A 16,287-nucleotide genomic window follows, 5' to 3' on the forward strand; every position below is an offset into this window, starting at 1 on the left:
TGGTGGGAAAAGGTAGACTATGGGAAATTCCCACGGAATTGAGAAGGCGTCTTGAGCTAGTGCTTCGTTGATGTGGAATCTTGACATGAACCGTGGTACCTGCGTATTCCATGGGGTCACCATCAAATCCACTGAGGGTGTACCCCCACTTGTCAGCCACCTGTACCTGACCTGTAAAAGATTGTTTACAGATAGTTCTTGTTGAGTGCCCACTCGTTTTTGTCCAGAAAATCCAGACTCAGATGGGCTGCCATGTAGTTTTGACTGCCCGGAATGTAGGCTGCCATCAAGGCTTCCACATGTGGAACTGCAGCAGTGGCAAGCTCTTGGTTCCTCCCTGTTTGGCTATGTAAGCCATCGCCATCCAGTTGTCCAACATAAGCTTGACCCGAGCTCCCTGAATCAGGTTCTCGAATGCCAGTAGGGCTAGACATGCTGCTTGTAACTCCAAAAGGTTGGAGTGTCTGGTCTCCATCCTGCTCCATTTGCCTTGGACCTGCTTGCCGAGGCCGTGAGCACCTCAGCACTGGAGACTGGCATCCGAGGTTATCTGGATCCAATCTCCAGGGCTGAGAGGCACGCCCCGGGACAGAGTCCCTGACGCTATCCACCATGCCAAGCCCTGGCGGATCCGTATTGGTATGAAGATCTTTTGGTGGAGTGATACACCATCTCACTGGTTCAGGAAGGACATTTGGAATGATCTTGTATGGAATCTTGCCCCGGGAACAGCTGGGGTTGCTGCGGTGAACATTCCCAGAAGGGTCATACAGTCCCTTGCCGACAGCGACGAGGACTCCATCACGCCATTTACGCAGTCCAATAGCTTGGCTATTTTGCGATGTGGTAGTGAGACCTGCCCATTGCTTGTGTTGGAAACAAGCCCTAGGTACTCCATCTCTTGGGAGAGAATCAACTGGCCTATCTACTTGTTGATAATCCAGCCAAATTTGGATATAATCTTTAGCATCACCTCGTATTGTGCCACTACCAAGATGTTGTCTAAGTAGCGGAAAATTTTTATGCCTCTCAGATGTGTAACAGCGATGGTAGCTAGCAAGATCTTGGAAAAGACTTGAGGTGCTGTGCTGATTCCGAAGGGGAGACAGATCTTCCCCTACTGTGAATCTTAGGTATCTTTGATGCCTGTTGATTGGGACATGAAGGTAGGTATCTGCTAAATCGGCTGATATTAACCAGTCCCCTGGTTGCAGAACTGGTATAATTGTATATATTGGTTCCATTTTGAATGTCTTGGGATCAATGTAATGGTTTAAAGACCTTAGGTCTAAGACCGGTCTGAGATCTCCGGACGCTTTGGACACCAGAAAAATTGGGGAGTAAACTCCTGTTCCCTGTTACTTTAGAGGCACTGGTGAGGTTGCATCTTTTTGAAGTAACTCGGTCACATATTCTTGCAAGCACCTCAGTTTCTTCTGGTCTTGTGGCCATTCTGTCGGGACAAGGATGTCCGGTGGTTTTTCTCTGAACATTATCTTGTACCCTTGCTTGACTTTTTTCTGGACCCATTGGTCCTTGACTTTCTCCGCCAATGAATTCCAAAAGGACGCCAGCCCGGCACCCACCTGGGGGGAACGGGCGGTCAACCTGTCAAAAGGACTTTTCCGGTTTCTTAGCGGTCTAAGCGGCCTTAGACTTCCCATTCCGAAGAAAAGAACTTTGTGAGCCTCTCCATTGGGGTCTCGTATATCCTCGGCCTGGTCTATATGACCTGGCCTCCTGCGCCCTTCTGAACTCTGATTGGCCTGACTGAGCGGTTTACTGTCTCCTTTTGGGTTTCTGTGGTAGCAGACCTGACTTCCCTTCAGTAGCTCATTTGATAGTTTCCTCCAGGGTATCCCCAAATAGCATTCTGCCATTGTATGGAATGTTACAAAGTGCCTGTTTGGAGGTACTGTCTGCCACCCAATGGCGCAACCATAGGGCCCTTTTCACCGTTACTGAAAAAGTAATAAGCCTTGCGAGCAGTTTTACTAGGTCTATAGTGGCTTCTGTCAAAAAGGTGGCTGAGAGATGAAGTTCCCCCATCGCCAAAATGATTCTGGCCCTCTCTACGTCGGACTTCAGGGCTGTCTCCACATTTGTGACCCAGACCTTTAGAGCCCTGGAGATCGAGGTTAGGGCTATGGCCAGGCAGCAGGCTGTGCCAGCCGTTGAATAGATCTTCTTTAGATCTGTGTCTGTGCACCTGTCCATTGGGTCTCTGAAGGTTGTAGAATCCTGCAAAGGCAGGGACACCTGCCTTGCTAGGCATTACAAAGCTGCATCCACCCCTGGAACTGATTCCCAAAAAGCAGCCTCTGGGGTCTTAAATGGGTATAATCTTAAAAAGCGATTTTGTACGTTTGCCTTCCTTTCTAGTCTTTCCCATTCCTCCTCAAATAATTTGTGAATTTCCGCCATGAATGGGAAGGTTGTCCCCTGCTTCTTCAGGATAGGGAAATATCTCTTAACCTGTTCCGGTGGTTGGATGTCTTGTTCCCAGTCAATGGCCTCCTACACTTCTACAATGTAAGGCTCTATGACCTGGAAATCAAATAAATATTCTGGTGGTTCATCAGAGTCTGACGAGTCTCCTGAAGATATTTCCAGCATCCATGGTGAGTCTCGCTTCTGCTTGGATGCACTCTTGACTCTAGGCTTAGTCTTGGAAGTACTTGCATATTCTTATGCCGCGTACACACGAGCGGACTGTATGGCATACTTAGTTCGTCATACAATCCGACGGACAGTCCGTCGTACTTTCCACTGAACAGACTTGACCACACACGGATGCACAAACAGTCCGTCGAAAGCTTGCGCGATGACGTGTACAGCACGTACGACGGGACTAGAAATAGGAAGTCCAAGACACAGCAAAGCACCCTTCCGCCGTGTAAATCCTTTCTGGGCATGCGCCATTCTTAGTCCGTCGAACTAGCATACTGACGACCGTACTGTCCGCTGAAACCAAAGTACGACGGACAGAATTTAGAAAAAAACGAAATACTTAGTACGCCGGACTGCACGCTGAAAAAGTCCGCTGAAGCCCACACACGAGCGGATTGTCCGCTGAAATGTGTTTCGACGGACTAAGTACGCCATACAGTCCGCTCGTGTGTACGCGGCATCAGTCACCGCCTAATGAATATATTCCTTTATCCTTAGCGCCTCTGTTTCTCTATCTGTGACTACATCTCTTATGCATTCTGCGAACAAGAGCTTTTCAAGGACGGCAGAGGCCTTCGGCGGGACTGCCTCTTGCCGCATTTGTTCTGCCGCTATAGCGGTCTGAGCAATCTTGTGACCTGGGCTGGTTGTTGCTTGAGGTCTATGTCCTTAGTGTGACCCAGATGCCTGCAGAGATTTTGAGCGGTGGCGAGACTTTTCCCTCTGCAAATGTCTTTTTTTAGGGCTTATGTTCCTATAAAGACAAAACACCTTATTAGCCTTTTGTTTGTGGCCCCGTAGACCCCTCCTACCTTTCCAATGATCTTCGTGCACTTTGGGGCTGTGGTGAGCTCATACTGCAGCAATAAAAAGACAGGATTTCAAAATAAGAAAAAAGCTCCTATTCTATCCTCTCCTCCCTTTTTTTTTTTTTTTAAACTCTGGCATTTAAAGGAAATAACTTTACCTTAATACAGGATGTAGAGTCACTCAGGGTGGCAGCAGATTAAAAAAATATCTGAAAGCTGTAAACACATGGGTCATGCATTAAGGATATTCAGTGGGGTGTGGCCGGATGGAGATGGGTGTGAGTGAGTGAGAGGGAATGAGAGTGTGTAGCCACCCCTCCCCCTCTCCACAGCAAACTCACCAGTATACTTCCTTCAATAGCTGTGGCAAATAGCCTGGAGCTTCCTGGCCCTCCAGGCTTTATGGTGAGCATTGCTAGGTGACATCTGTCACCTCTGCCCCCACAGCTCCACCCCTGTGATGTCATCGCCGACCGACAGAAAGCACAGGGGAGGCAGCCGGCGTAACTCCTAGGGAGCAGGAAAAGAGTGGACGATCTTCCGGCAACACCAGAGCCTTAATGGTACAATACCTGCCGTCGATATTGTGTTTCCAGTGCGAGCCTGTGAGGCTGTGCTTCTCTCGCTCACCGCCCCCACGAGATTCCACGCATCCATAGGAATCCATTGGGGGGCGGCGAGTGGGAGGAGCGACAGAGCTCGACGCTGGCTCCCGCGACAGGGCTCGCAGGGGTCAATCTCGACATCATCACATAACAGCAGTGAGATTGACACAATATCGGTGGCACCTACTGTAAGCTCTTTAAGCCTTTAGTCTGCCCGCATTGCTCTGGCACCTAAAGCGTCCAGTGTGATAAAAGGATCTACCTTTATTGTTCTGGACCCTCCAACCTAGGAGAGGCTTGAACCTGGGCGGGTAGGTTCGATAGGGGGGGTGTAGTCTATTCCACGAGCATGGTGGCCTGGAGTCCGACCAAAAAAAAGAACAAGGGCAGGGGGAGAAAGGGCTCCCTTTTTTTATCAGCTAGGGGAAGGTGGTCCTGAGAGACTGGAGAGAGGGGTTAACCCATTGTGTGCTGAAGTGAGGCTGGCCAGGAAAATCATTTTACCTACAGGTAAGTTCTATTATAAGCTTACCAGTAGGTAAAAATCACGAAGCAGAGTTTACTATCCTTTTAAGCCGAAGTAAACCTATAGATTTAACGGTTTAAAAAAACAGTTCCATTTCCAGGACATGCCGGGAATGTAACTGTCACACTGGATGTGCTTTGAACCAAACTGTGAAACCATCCAATGGTTGATGACATAACTGATCACATGTTCAGAATCATAGCAGTTGAAGATTTAACAGAGGCCAAGATGGCCACTTCCTTGGCTGAAAAGCATAGGAGAGTTTACTTCCACTTTACTAAAGGTCTGCTGCCAAGTCTCACACTATTAGACAGTGAAATCTAGTGGGAACCAGGGGAACTGCACTGACGGTACTTGTGCACTTCCTTACAGCACCACCTTGCCCTGCCTATTCTTACAGTCTCTTGATTATTCTCTTTGCAGGCCCCAGGCCTGGATAAGAGCACCAGGCACTTTCTTGCAAAGGTCTCAAAAACGCACTCAGGTGTAATTAAAGAAAGAGAAAAAACTTCCTCCTGCAAGTTAAGAGCATAATGTTCTTTTATGCATCACATACTAGCACAATATTGAGACTTACCATAAAATAAAGCCCCTTCAGCAGTGTGACAGGTCTTCTGTCTTCACCAGGTCATGCTTCTGGGTTTGTGGGCTGAGCCACACGGACATCACTCCCATGCATGCACGTGGGAGACTTGGCTGCAGTGCAGCTCTCTCAACAGACAGCATAAATAAACAAGCGGACTTTGCTACCGATTCAATAAACAGACACATTCAAAGCTGGGGCCAGTGCAACATGGGTGCCTAGGCATTTTAGCTTTAGTATAATTAAATGCAAAACTTTCTTTGTAGATTTGGAGTGGTGAGAGGTTAGAACCACTGTCAGATTTTTACTGTTCTCTGTCCAGATCACCAATGTCACAGGAATGAAAGTAATGGTAAATCCAACATTTTGAGTGACCCCCAGAACAGTAATGGAGGAGAAAACTTCCAATGGGTCAACTTGTAACTTGTAACCCATCTGTGACAAATGTCTAAGCCCTTGTACACACGGTCGGAGAATCTGTCGGAATGAGTCTTATCGGACCGTGTCCTCAGATAATCCGACTGTGTGTGGTATGCATCGGACTGATTCCGTCCGAATCTCCGTCCGACCCAATTTTCCAACGTGTTGGAAATATTTCCCGACCAACTGGGCCGGACGGACCTAATCCGATCATGTGTAGAGCATTTTCATCGGACCAAGTGCCACGCATGCTCAGATCAAATTCCTACATCAAAGCTATTGGCTACTAGCCTGAATGTAGTCCCATCGTAATGAAATTACGTCATCACGTTCTGAAAGATCGGATTTTTCACCAACTTGGCCCGACCGTGTGTATGCAACAGTTTCGGACACAATCCGTCGGACTAAATCCGACGGGCAAAATCCAACGGATTTGGTTGGCAAAATCTCTGACCGTGTGTATGTGGGCTAAGAAGGGATATCCCACACATTGCCAAGATATCTTCTTACTTCCTTTTGAGTTTACAGGACAAGAAGTTCATGGAAAACTTCCTAATGAAACACAGATGGGAAAAAAAAACTACTACTTTATCCAAAACAAAAAAGTTTGGGCTTTAGATGTGCTTTAAGATAGGTATTTTAGAACAAAATAAGAGAATTTAGAGAACAGAAACTAAAAATAGGTTGGTATTTTATTCATTTTTTCTTTTTACTCTTACAAGCATAGTGTAGCTCCCGAGGATAGAAAGTACTCTGGAGACAGCTATCTATTTTCATAATACTTTTATTCTCTTTAGTCTAGTAGGACTTACCAGGGATTTTGATATCTGTGAGTTACTTTATCTTCACAAGCGCTGCGAAATTCTCCCTCCTGAGGAACAAGAAGAATGACAAGCAGTTAGTAATCCATATTGTACATTGTCCTAAAAAAAATGGATTCAATATGTTTTACTTTACCATTCCATGCTGCCCTTACAGCAGTAGGAAGAAAGACGAGTATATAAATATTACAGTGCTTCACTAAAATGACTGAACTTGACTAACACAGATTACAGCACATGTGTTTACAAATCCATCAAATAAAATTCCTTTCGGTGGCTAATTGTGCCCATTGATATGTTGGGCACAACACCTGGTCCTACCTCAAAAGTTAGGATTGGGCAGTGATCATGTGGAGACTACCTTGGCTATAGACTTTCACAGGTCTAATTTAATTATCAACCCCAACACAATGCTTGCTGAGCCAAGGGAAGTAAGGTGACATATTGGGTACTTCCAGATATAAAGCTGGCCATACATGGATCAAAATGAGTCCGGCTGAATTTCAATCCATGTATGCACAGGCTGGTTGTACAGAAGTCGATCTTCTGATCGACTTCTGTACAACGACCCTTTCAGGGTTTTCCTGATCGATCAGTGCCGCCAGGTATAGCCAGCAGCACTGAGCAGTGTATTCTGATGGCAGGGAATCTCCCCACAGTCAGAATACAATAGCTTAGTTGGGAGGATTCCCCCATCCACAACGAGTATGTGGATGAGGGAATCGGGTCATTTTTGTTTATCATTCAACCCACTGGTTGAACAGAAAAAAATACTTTTGTATGGGCTACCTGAGGGAGCACAGGACTCAATCCCCATCTTCCAACATGTAGCACTGGTGCTCAGTGATTGGTTGCTCTGGCACCCAGTATTTGTCAGATGATGGCTGAGAAATTGTACATCCCTGTGTAAGTTCTAAATCACAACTTGGAGCTTAGACAGATTTTTTGTTTTTCACTTCCAATAACCAAATGGCATAACAGCAAAGGTAAAAGTCAACAATTGGTAGGCTGCCGATAATGTAAACCTGCCGCTTGGCTCTCTGCATGTGCAAAACCAAGGTTGAATTAAAAGTTTTCATTGTTTTTAATATTTACACTAATATCCAAACCATAAGAGTGTTGTGATAATTAGAAAGTTCCTCCTTCTGGTCCCAAATGTCATTCTTAAAGTGTGTGATCAGATGCAGCTCCAGGAATAGGTGGCACTGTATTGTTGGCAACACTATAACATAAAACCTAAGTTTTATAGGTGGGATATAAAGAAAGAAGATAAAAGCTCATCTCCATCCAGATCTACAGCTAAAACTTCTGTAGCTGTCTTAGACCCCAATGGGTAGATCGCCTCTCACTTCCTTATAATGTCACAACCAGACAAGAGAATAGAGGAAGATGTGTCACTAGTACAGGAAAACACAGCTAGCAACAAAACCCTTCCACACATTGACTTCCAATGACTCCTGTTCTGGGCACACCCATCTTTCCACCCAGAAACACAAAACCTCAGTTCTCCAAATTATCCTGCAGGGGTACTTTATGGGCTTTCTGCTTCACCTTAAAGTGGAACTTTTGTCAGAAAGGTAAGTCCTGAGAGATCACCTCAGGCTAGCCCCTTGTGCATGTACTTTAAAATAAGTACAAACAGAAGAAAAACAGCGCCAACCTAAGTGCAGTATTTAAGATCACAGATATTTATTTGTAAAGTAGTACACTCACTCTCTATCGGAATGTTTCAGACACATCACGTTTTACGTGTAAGTGAAGGTTCTGGGGGACATCACAGGGCTCCCGGGGAGAAGCGGTTCCTTTTTTAGCTGTTTTTTTCGTCCGGTGGCGCCAGTGGTTCCCAGCGTCTCACGGCCCGGTGTCGCAGCGTCAGGGAGGTCCGTTCGTTGGTCGTACGGGGTCGCGCTGTGATGACGTTCGTTGCACGCGTTTGGAGCATGCGTGCTCCTTCCTCAGGCATCTGGAAGGAGCACGCATGCTCCGAACGCGTGCAACGAACGTCATCACAGCGCGACCCCGTACGACCAACGAACGGACCTCCCTGACGCTGCGACACCGGGCCGTGAGACGCTGGGAACCACCGGCGCCACCGGACGAAAAAAACAGCTAAAAAAGGAACCGCTTCTCCCCGGGAGCCCTGTGATGTCCCCCAGAACCTTCACTTACACGTAAAACGTGATGTGCCTGAAACATTCTGATAGAGAGTGAGTGTACTACTTTACAAATAAATATCTGTGATCTTAAATACTGCACTTAGGTTGGCGCTGTTTTTCTTCTGTTTGTATATCTCTTAAAGGTGCCTTCTACCCTTGAACATGCTGCCTACCTGCTTGTGCTAAGAAATCCTCCTTTTTCCTATGGCTATAACTAACTATTCTTATAACTATTGACTATTGGTTATAACCTATGATTCTATATCAAAACCTGCCAGCTACTTATTGACTATTATCTGTCATATTTTTTGCCATATTCACTAAGAACTGCGAAATTCTGTGGAGCAGCAGATTTGAAACCCTAAATCTGTTATACACACCGAAACCACAGCATATACCCCCATTTCCTCATCCCATTTTTCTCCCCTCCATTTTTCCCACAAACCTCCCCCCTCCCCCCATCCTGGACATATACAATCCAGCAGCGCAACACACAAAAAAACATTTTTATTTTACTTTAAAATAAGTGCCTATCCTGTTTAAAATCAAGTAATGCACAGTCTCAACTTGCTCTGCACATGCTAAATTTCTGTCTATTCTCTGCACTGTGCCTAAAAGAGCCTCTAGAGGCAAATCAGCTGACATCTTTAAGATTTACTGTTGCTGAAGGGGGAAGAAAGCAACTACAATGACATAGACTGTGCTGAGGGAACACAGACTAGGGAGGGAGAAAAGAAAAGCAGGAGAGGTGACAGGACAAACTCTGCTGTCAGACAAAAAAAAAAGAGTTAAACTTACAAGGATAGTGTCTTACCTTAACTCCCTGATTCTTTCCACTTTCTCCCTCATCCAATAAGGAAGTGACTGCTCTGGGCTTCAATAAAATGGCAGCCTCCAGCAAGAAGAAACAGAATAAAATCTAGAGGCAACTTACAGCACACAGTAATTTTGGTAGCATAAATATTAATGTGGAATGTATGTTGTTTTGTTAAAGAACTTTAATTATTATTGAACTGTTCTGGTAACTGGTAAAGTTCTGCTTTTGAATGACAAGTTCAAAAACCAAACCAAACTGATATCAGACCACAGCCATGAACTGGGCAACTTGTAAAATGATAACTGTTACATTTCCTCCACATTATCCAAAAGGGGGTAACTACCAATTCCATTAACCACCAAATTTCAAAAATTATGCCTCAAGTCCTCCCCAGTGACAGGAGTGAGAATGCCCCACCCCTCCCTCTTATACCATATAAATAGCTGGATAGAGGAGTCAGACACCACATTTATATCTCATGAGATGCACCAAATCTTCCTATTAACTCACATAAATCATCAATTTCAACTCCAAGAAGCAGGCTACAAATTGTTATCCATATGGTACAGAGACACAACTTTCCTACATCAGGTACATCCTCCATCAACCACCTAAGTGTTGAAAATGCTAATTTCAAGATGTTACCCTATCACATACAGTGCCTTAAAGTATTCATACCCCTTGACATTTTCCACATTTTTTCATGTTTCAACCAAAAACGTAAATGTATTTTATTGGGATTTTATGTGATATACTAACACAAAGTGGCACATATGTGAGGTGAAAGGAAAATGATAAATGGTTTTCAATTTTTTTTGCAAATACATATGTGAAAAGTGTGGCGTGCATTGGAATTCAGCCCCCCTGACTCAATATTTTGTAGAACCACCTTTTGCTGCAATTACAGCTGCAAGTCTTTTTGAGTCTGTCTCTATCAGCTTTGCACAGCTAGAGTGACATTTTTGCCCATTCTTCCTTGCAAAATAGCTGAAGCTCTGTCAGTATGGATGGGGAGCATCTGTGAACAGCAATTTTCAAGTCTTGCCACAGATTCTCAATTATATTTATGGTCTGGACTTTGACTGAGCCATTCTAACACATGAACATGCTTTGATCGAAACCATTCCAGTGTAGCTCTGGCTGTAAGTTTAGGGTCGTTGTCCTGCAGGAAGGTGAACCTCCACCCCAGTCTTAAGTCTTTGGCGGACTCTAATGCCGCATACACACGACCGGACTTTCCGTCAGAATGAACTGTGAATGGACTTTTTGATGGAGTTCCTCTGAAACGGACTTGCCTACACACGATTACACCAAAGTCCGATCGTTTAACACAATGATGTATGACGGGACTAGAAAAAGGAAGTTCAATAGCCAGTAGCCAATAGCTGCCCTTGCGTCGCTGTTGGTACTTCGGACCTTCATACAGACGAGCGGTTTTCTCGATAGGTACTGGTTCCGGCAGAAGATTTGAAACATGTTCTATTTCTAAAGTCTGTCAGATTTTTCGACAGAAAAGGTCAGATGAAGCCCACACATGATCGAATTTTCCAACGGATTCGTTCCGTCTGAACTTTGCTGTCAAAGTCCGGTCGTATGTACACAGCATAACAGGTTTTCTGCTAAGATTGCCCTATATTTGGCTCCATCCATCTTCCCATCAACTTTGACCAGCTTCATTGTCCCTGCTAAAGAAAATCATTCCCACAACATGATGCTGCCACCACCATGTTTTACAGTGGGGACGGTGGGTTCAGGGTGATGTGCAGTGTTAGTTTTCACACACACATAGCGTTTTGCTTTTAGGCTAAAAAGTTACATTTTGGTCTCATCTGACCAAAGCACCTTCTTCCACATGTTTTCTGTGTCCCACACATGGCTTCTTGCAAACTGCAAACAAGACTTCTTACTTCTTCTTACGGCTTTTTTTCAACAATGTCTTTCTTCTTGCCACTCTTCCATAAAGGTCAGATTTGTGGAATGCACAACTAATAGTTGTTCTGTGGACAGATTCTCCCACCTGAGCTGTGGATTTCTGCAGCTCCTCCAGAGTTACCATTGGCCTCTTGGCTGCTTCTCTGAATAATGTACTCTTTGCCTGGCCTGTCAGTTTAGGTGGATGGCCATGTCTTGGTAGGTTTGCAGTTGTGCCATACTCTTTCCATTTTCAGATAATGGATTGAACAGTGCTCTGTGAGATGCTCAAAGCTTGGGATATTTTTTTATTAACGTAACGCTGCTTCTCCACAACTTTATTTCTGATCTGTCTGGTGTGTTCCTTGGCATTCATGATGCTGTTTGTTTACTTAGTAGGTTCTCTAACAAACCTCTGAGGGCTTTACAGAACAACTGTATTTATACTGAGATTAAATTACACAGGTGGACTCTATTTGCTAATTAGATGACTTTTAAAGGCAATTGGTTCCACTAGATGTTAGGGGTATCAGAGTAAAGGGAGCTGAATACAAATGCACGCCACACTTCACACTTATGTGCCACTTTATGTTGGTCTATCACATAAAATCCCAATAAAATACATTTACGTTTTTAGTTGTAACATGACAAAATGTGGAACATTTCAAGGGGTATGACTAATTTTTCAAGGCACTGAAATTTGTTCATGTTTGTGGGAATACTGGCAATTGGTCAAATAAATCTCACCAAAGTCGACCTAGAGGATGACCCCTCTGTATATCTACGCCACAAAAATAAAATCACTATCATTCACTATGTAACCAAAAAGAAAAATTCAGGAAAACATGGCACTACTGGATATCTTTCCATTTCACCAAGAGATCACCAAGAGATACTGTTCTCAACCAGGGTTCTGTGGAACCCTAGGGTTCCTCCAAAGGCTGCTAGGGGTTCCTTCAGCATTGGGCAATTTCTGCCTCTCAGATAAGTTCCCACTAACACCATTGATCTTTTTAGCTATCTGTAAGGAGGTAATTCTTCCCAATGACCACAAGTGTAAGGACCATTCTTCCCACTGACCATCACACAAGTGTATCATGAGTTGTAGACTTCTAAAATTTAGAAGGGGTTCCCTGAGACCGGAGAACTATTTCAAGGGTTCCTCTGTGTTGAAAAGATTGAGAAAGGCTGCTCTATATAGCAGATGGGCAATCCCAAAACTGATACACTTAGTTAAGCTCATGATACTCTAATGGAAATCCCCCCTCCACTTTTCTTATTATTTTCTATAGGCTATAACATGGTCTAGGCTAGGGCCTAACCATCTTTGCCTCTTTGAACTTCTTTGCCACCATGCCTCTGTATTCTCTCCATTTGTATACCCCCTCCCCTATGTAACTAACTCTGTCATTGCCCACCTTCCCTCTTTCCCTCCACATTCTCATAATACACCTACAAAAATGCACGGGTCTCCTTGTGATGGTAAAAGCCCCATGGTGCTCAACCACCAAATATTAATACATATAGACACTGTGTTCAGTCTATACTTTATTTATGGTCTATGGTTATTACTAGAGAATGCATATGAATCTGAAATGTAGACCTTGTCTGTAGGGACATCCAGATCCTCTTTATCCTTGTTCATTATATATGCATTGCATGTAACTGTTATGATAAGACTCAAGTACAAAAAAAAAAAAATATATACACAAACACACACTTCATGTGATTGTTGCCTATTGGAGAGGGTGTTCTTTTATTTGCACCCGCTCAGTAGTAAGAGCAAATTCAATTTTGAAAGTTAAGACATGTTTGTAATGATAGAACTGTTTAATTATTATTTTTAATACACTGTGCTGTCTAGTTTCAGGGCTATTATATTTTTGTATTAATAGAGTTTATTTATTTCACAGAAAATGCATCACATTAACATTTATTATTGTCAGCATAGGCATGTATTGTCTTTTTCTGGAAGCGGTACATGTATAAAAGAGCGGTCTCCTTTAGAACACAGCCAGTTTTGTTTACAAACTGCTACTAGACAGCAACAGTATCCACACTAAGCTCCATATTACTGTTGTCATATACTGCTATAAATTATATACTACTGCTGATAACTATGGCATTTGCACACAACGTAGCTGTGCTAAATACACGGGTGTCAACTGTAAATAATAGGTCTCCCTTAGAACAAATGTAAAACAAGAACAATAGAAAAACAGTATAAGAACAGAATAAATTCCTAGTAGTAGGGACGTATAAGCAATAGATTATTATATAATAACTGCTGATGTGTTTTCGATTATATTTGTCTGAATTTCAACTTTAAAAAGCACTTGTTTGTGCCGCTATGTATTCAGTAAAGAAGAGCTGAACTCCATGATACTTACCTTTCCTTCAATGGTGCAACATGCCTTGCTGGTGCCACATCTTCTACCTGGCTTCTTCCGGGTACCTGGCTTTTGCCGTCTTCTTTGGCCACTGTGCACTCCTGCTCAAGTTCAGGAGTGCGGTCATCCCGGCATACATTGCTGTGCCAGAAAGTAAACTGAGCTGCTTTTGCACACCTCAGTGTACACTCCAAAGCAGACTGTGAGCAGGAAGGTAAGTTACTTTTATTGCAGAAGATACATTGCATATTTTTTCTACAATAAGAAGCCTGCCTGCTCGCAGTTTTTAAAAACTTTAATAAACACATTGCAACCATTTACATTATACATGCAGCTAGGGTGAGTACTTGAATCTGTCTTGCGATCAGCCTTCTGTATTCCCCTGTACAGCACCACTCAGACCAGAAGTGGGAGAATCAGCACCAGCAGCCAATCAAGCTCTGCTGCAGTGCACATGTACTTACAGTTGAAATGCTGCCAGGAAGAGAGCACAGTGAACAGTGCAATGACCCTCTTCTTCATGCTGCTACTCCTTCACTGTTCATTAGGCTGTGATAATGTTCTTGGCCAAGCTGTGCTACTGTTGTATGAAGCTCAAGAATTCGGCTGTGCTCTCTGGTAGGAATGTCTAGATTGCAAAATCTGATGCCCAGAATTATAAATACAGCACAGTACTATTTTGTAGATTGTGGGTATTTAACTGCTTGCCTAAAGTATACATTTAAAGTGACCCTACTGCTAGTGCCATTGAAAGAAACTGAACTCAACCTACAAAAGCAGAAGAAGAATACGCACCTTATGCCAATGGGCAGTATATTGAAGCTTCACTTTCTTGCTGAGCTCCAGCTGAAAGTGTTGAACAGTGTATCCCCATCCTTCCCTGTTGTTGATCTTCCCGCTGACGCCTACGTCACTACAGAAAACAGTAATGATGTAGACAGCCGTGAGAGAAACCACAATGCGCAGTGGGGAACAAATTATAAGATGCGCTCAGAAGTGTTGTATAGCCATGGTGCTTGGAGCACAGCAAGAGATTTACATTTTAAAATATAGCCTGCCATAAAAAAGGCTATTCATCATCTTCTTTTGCAGGCTTCTTTTGGTATTATTCTAGCAAAAATGTCAATTAAAAAAATGATAATTTTCAAATTGCACAACAGAAAAAAAAAATTGCTGCATAATTATCTATTATAATATATAGTCACAGTTGCTATAAGTAGGTATCACTCAAATCTTTAGTGGTGGAAAAAGACTAGGTTATTCGCACTTAAAGTGGTAATAAACGCTTGTTTTATTTTTAAATACAGGCAAGCTTATAATAAAGCTTACCTGTAGTTACGATAAAAATCTTCTAAACCTGCACTGTTTAGGAGATATTCCAGCAAGCAGAAGCTGATGACGTCACTGGACGCCGGCGCATGCTCTCTGAAGATACGACATACCCGTGCCATTCCTTCAGAGCTGTGTGCCAAGGCCGAGACTCCCGCCCGCATGAGCAGGAGTGACATCATTGTAGATTGACCAGTCAGACGGCCAGAGGCCGTGAACCTGTGAGGAAGACCAGAGATAGATGGAAGCCTCTACAGCGGTGACCGCTTCATTTTAAGGTAAATCTTTCATAATGTGCTAGCATGCGGTGCATACTAGCACATTATGATATTGCCTTGGAGGGGGAAACTTTATTTTCATAGAGTTTACCACTGCGTTAAAGATACAAAATTGCTTGCTTTTGGAATGGAAATTTTACTTTAATATTGCTTCCAATATTTTTTGTTTGGAACACTGGCTTATGAGAAAATGTAATTAATATTTTATTTTTTGTATTTTATTTATGTATTTATTTTACAATATATTTTATACAATGACTTAGGTTAAGATTGTCAATTGCAAGCACCTCTATAATGAGCTGCTTAATATATCAATGTTAATAATGTAGAAAAAGACAAGTAAATACACAATACCATACTGATTAATCAGTAATAGGGACTCTTGGAAGTAAGCTTTTGTAACCAATGCTGAGCATGAATAACGTATAATCTCTATGTATACATTTCAGAAATTGAACACAAAAATTGTTCTAGACTTCAATATATTTTATATAATTCAGAGGTGACCCATGGGGAATAGCATTGTAGGAAATGCCACAAAGGTTAGTCATTAAGAATAGATTCCTGTGGTTCTATTCTGAGTGCAGGAAATAAGAAGGTTAAGTGCATGGCTATCCACATATAATTAACGAAGCTCAATACAACCCTTTTTTTATTTTATGCTTCAGTATTCATCAATTGATTTAGCTAGATTCATTAATTGTTTTATTTACACCAGATGTAATTCATCCATAACAGATCTTTAAACTTTGCTATGCAGCAAGAGGAGGATTTCCTCTCTTGATACTTTGTCATTTAATTTATATTGAACAAACCAAGAGAAACAAGTGCTTGATGTGTCATTTCAGTGACGAAACCTGACCTAGAAACACTAAAAGACAAAGAACTTAGTTCTCAATTAAAACTAGTAAGCCATGCTTGACAAATTGGTGTCCATTCGGGTTTCATCATGCTCTATGACAGAAAAGTCTT

General features: G+C 43.0%; 1 protein-coding gene across 2 annotated transcripts in view; it reads right to left on the minus strand.

The window, feature by feature from the left end:
* Positions 1–16,287, minus strand: part of SPMIP2 (sperm microtubule inner protein 2) — a 187,836-nt gene that overhangs the window by 31,319 nt on the left and 140,230 nt on the right. For both annotated transcript variants that reach the window (XM_077477126.1, XM_077477127.1), the window contains one exon: positions 6,426–6,484. In XM_077477126.1, the coding sequence (XP_077333252.1) occupies positions 6,426–6,484 (59 nt within the window). The remainder of the gene's footprint in view (positions 1–6,425; positions 6,485–16,287) is intronic.

This window comes from Lithobates pipiens, unplaced genomic scaffold (genome assembly GCF_037356315.1).
Source record: "Lithobates pipiens isolate NorthernLeopardFrog02 unplaced genomic scaffold, aLitPip1_a1.2 Scaffold_13, whole genome shotgun sequence".
Classification (NCBI taxonomy): domain Eukaryota; kingdom Metazoa; phylum Chordata; class Amphibia; order Anura; family Ranidae; genus Lithobates; species Lithobates pipiens.